The sequence below is a fragment of the Corylus avellana genome, chromosome ca11 (assembly GCF_901000735.1).
Source record: "Corylus avellana chromosome ca11, CavTom2PMs-1.0".
Taxonomy (NCBI): Eukaryota; Viridiplantae; Streptophyta; class Magnoliopsida; order Fagales; family Betulaceae; genus Corylus; species Corylus avellana.
This window is the reverse complement of record NC_081551.1, coordinates 17183813-17187071: the sequence shown is the minus strand read 5'-3', so window position 1 is coordinate 17187071 and position 3259 is coordinate 17183813. Positions and strand designations below refer to the sequence as shown.

Below are 3259 nucleotides of genomic sequence, written 5' to 3'. Positions count from 1 at the left end.
CACTCAGTCACCATCCTCGCAATACAAAAGAAAACGAAACAGCCAATCCCAGGCCCCACCAGATAACGACACCAATATTCCTTTCTTTCCAGCTAGTGAGCCTGCCATAGTCACCATACACTGATTGACACGTGTATGTATATAACGCACTCCAACTAGTCCTTATAAAGGCTCTTGATCATCACCCACCCACACACTCTCTCTCTTCCTCTCTCCCCTGCACTCGCACCCACCAACACAAATAATTATATAGCACTAACAAATTCCTCTAATCTCCGGCAGCCAGCATTGAATTCGACCACCGAACCGAGCCGGATCTTCCGGCTCACATTTCCATATCCTCCATCTCTCTCTCTCTAAACCTAACTACTTCTTGTTGCCATGGAGACGAATACAAATAAGCCACAGCAGAAGAAGAAGAACTGGTTTCTTGCACTGGGGTTCAGTCTTCTGCTGTCTACCTTCCTCGTCTTCCTCACCGTTTTCACTTCCTCGAACCCCTCCCTGCTGCTCTACCACGAAACCCATGTCAAGAACCAGCTCCCGGAGTTCGTGGAATCCAAGATGGGGGTCTCCGCGGCGAATTTGAAGGATTCGGTCCCCAGGCTGGCGTACTTAATCTCCGGCTCAATGGGCGACGGGCGGAGCCTGAAGAGGACCCTCAAGGCGCTGTACCACCCGCGGAACCAGTACGTGGTGCACCTCGACCTGGAGGCCTCGCCGGAGGAGCGGCTGGAGCTGGCGGCCTATGTGAGGAACGAGCCCCTGTTTAAGGCGCTGGGGAATGTGCGGATGCTCGTGAGAGCCAATTTGGTTACGTACAGAGGGCCGACGATGGTCAGCAATACGCTTCACGCCGCCGCCGTTTTGTTGAGGGATGGCGGCGAATGGGATTGGTTTATTAACTTGAGTGCTTCGGATTATCCCCTGGTCACCCAAGATGGTAAGGAAATGAAATTTTGGGCTTTTCTCTACTACTTCCAATAAGCTCTGTTTTCGTATTAAAAGAGTAGCCGCTTTGGCATTGACGCTTGAATCTGTCAAATGGGTGTTTGAATATTTCCTCAAGAAATCCGAAAACATGTTTTCAAGAACATAAAACTGGATATCAGGATATGGTTTTGTGTCGGCCATGGTTTTTTCTTGATTGGGTGTTTCTGCAATTTTGTGGGAGTGGGGACGGCGGGTCTACTATAGACTAAAGGTTTTTCTTTTTCTTTTTGTTTCAAGTGTTGTGGATTAATAATTTGGTTAAAACTCTTTTTAATAATTAAAAGAATTTTATTTCCATTCTCTCTTTAGTTTTCACTATTTTGGCTCATAACTTGACTGCATTCAGCCTAATTTGGTGTTGTAATCTACTTATAGTAATAAGTTTCGTTAATACTAATAATGTTTTTGGCAAAATAAAGAAAGTGGTTATCTCCTTCATGGTCGTTTTCTGATGCATTCAATTTCTATTTCTTTTGTGTATTGCAGATCTGCTTCATGCATTGTCAGCTATTCCAAGGGAACTTAATTTTATTGAGCATACAAGTGACATTGGCTGGAAGGAGTATTTGGCTGATCCCTTTTCTTTTGTTAGTTATTTTCAGTTTTGCCGGAATTAGTTCAAAAGCAACACACCAATTCTCTGCAAAATTGTATGCAACTCTGCTTAAAAGGTGTAAATTCTTTGAAATCCACAGGTATCAGAGAGCCAAGCCTGTTATAATTGATCCGGGTTTCTATAGCCTGCATAAATCAGATGTATTTTGGGTGCCAGAGCAAAGAAGCGTGCCATCTGCATATAGGCTATTTACAGGTGTGGATTTTAGTTTCTGTTGCCTCTATTTTGACTAAATCTTTATGCCGTTTTTCCCCCCACACCTAGATAATACTTTTAGGTCTTTCACATGCTAGAATCTTAAAATAGAATTTTACAATTAACTCTGAATAACAGGACAACGGAAAGGGAAAAGAATTTCCAGAGCATTAATATCAGTAAAACCTAACTTTGGCTTTAGGCTGACATAAAAAATGATTCTGCGTTAATGTATGAATCAGAACTATTACAATGCAGGTTTAAAGGAACCATATCTACTTGACGGATTTGGCTTCGGTGCTGTTAAAAACTATTAGCTGTAGTTTTTTTACGGCACCTAAGCCAATAATGTTATTCCTGTCAATCACTTCCATGCATCTAGATTAGGGTCCAAATGCGATCTTCTTTCCTCATAATAATCTGAAAGTGATATTAAAAAGTTGGCAGTGGGTTTATATAAACCCTGATGAAACCTGTGAAGAACTGTTTTTTCCTCTACTCTTCAACTTCCACTTTTATTTGAGTTTTTTGAATACTTGACGCTTGATTTTGAAATTACTGATCCTAGCATAATTTCACCTTATATATAATCTTGGACTATGGTCATTAATTTCCTCAGGTTCTGCTTGGATGATGCTCTCTCGCCCTTTTATAGAATTCTGTTTGTGGGGATGGGACAACCTTCCAAGGATAGTCCTTATGTATTATGCCAACTTTCTTTCTTCACCCGAAGGGTACTTTCATACAGTCATCTGCAATGCCCCGGAGTTCCGGAACACCACAGTAAACCATGATCTTCACTTCATATCGTGGGACAACCCTCCGAAACAACACCCGCATTTTCTCACAGGAGATGACTTTAAGAGAATGGTAGACAGCAATGCCCCCTTCGCAAGGAAATTTGGCAGAAATGAAGCTGTTCTTGAGAAGATTGATTCTGAGCTTTTGGGCTGCAGTGCCGATGGTTTTGTGCGTGGTGGATGGTTTAATTATCAAGAAAATGCAAACCTGACTGTCCCACGTCTGGAAATGGCAAACACCAGTGAACTCAGGCCAGGTCCAGGTGCTGAAAGGCTCAAACGCCTTGTCACTGGTTTGCTATCAGCTGAGGATTTTCATGAGAATCAATGCGCTTGACACCAAAAGTCCTGCAAGGCCACTGCTGAAAGATGCCATCTTATACCAAGTAACCAATGGGGGATCATTGCTCAGTTCAGTTAATAATAGAGGCTGCTAACAGAACGGTTAGCAATTCTTTAGGAACTAAGTGGGGAAGGGCAATAACTACCTTTCCTGAATACATTATTCAGCTTTACCTCTCTATCCAATACTATAATTTTGTAGGTAAATAGCCCACAGTGTAGTTTAATATATAACTTGGTTCGCATATTAATTAAATGTTATTGAATCATGCTTCGTCAATTTTTTAATGCAATGTCCCTTCTATTTCTTGAA

At 42.0% G+C, this 3259-nt stretch overlaps 1 protein-coding gene across 1 annotated transcript; it reads left to right on the top strand.

Moving 5' to 3' along the window:
- The first annotated feature begins 210 nt into the window (after positions 1-210).
- LOC132165547 (beta-glucuronosyltransferase GlcAT14B-like) lies at positions 211-3212 on the top strand. The gene is made up of 4 exons (XM_059576164.1): positions 211-943; positions 1480-1555; positions 1689-1804; positions 2424-3212. Exons 1-4 carry the CDS (start codon positions 382-384, stop codon positions 2939-2941), a joined length of 1272 nt encoding a protein of 423 aa, XP_059432147.1. The 5' UTR covers positions 211-381; the 3' UTR covers positions 2942-3212.
- The last annotated feature ends 47 nt before the right edge of the window (positions 3213-3259 follow it).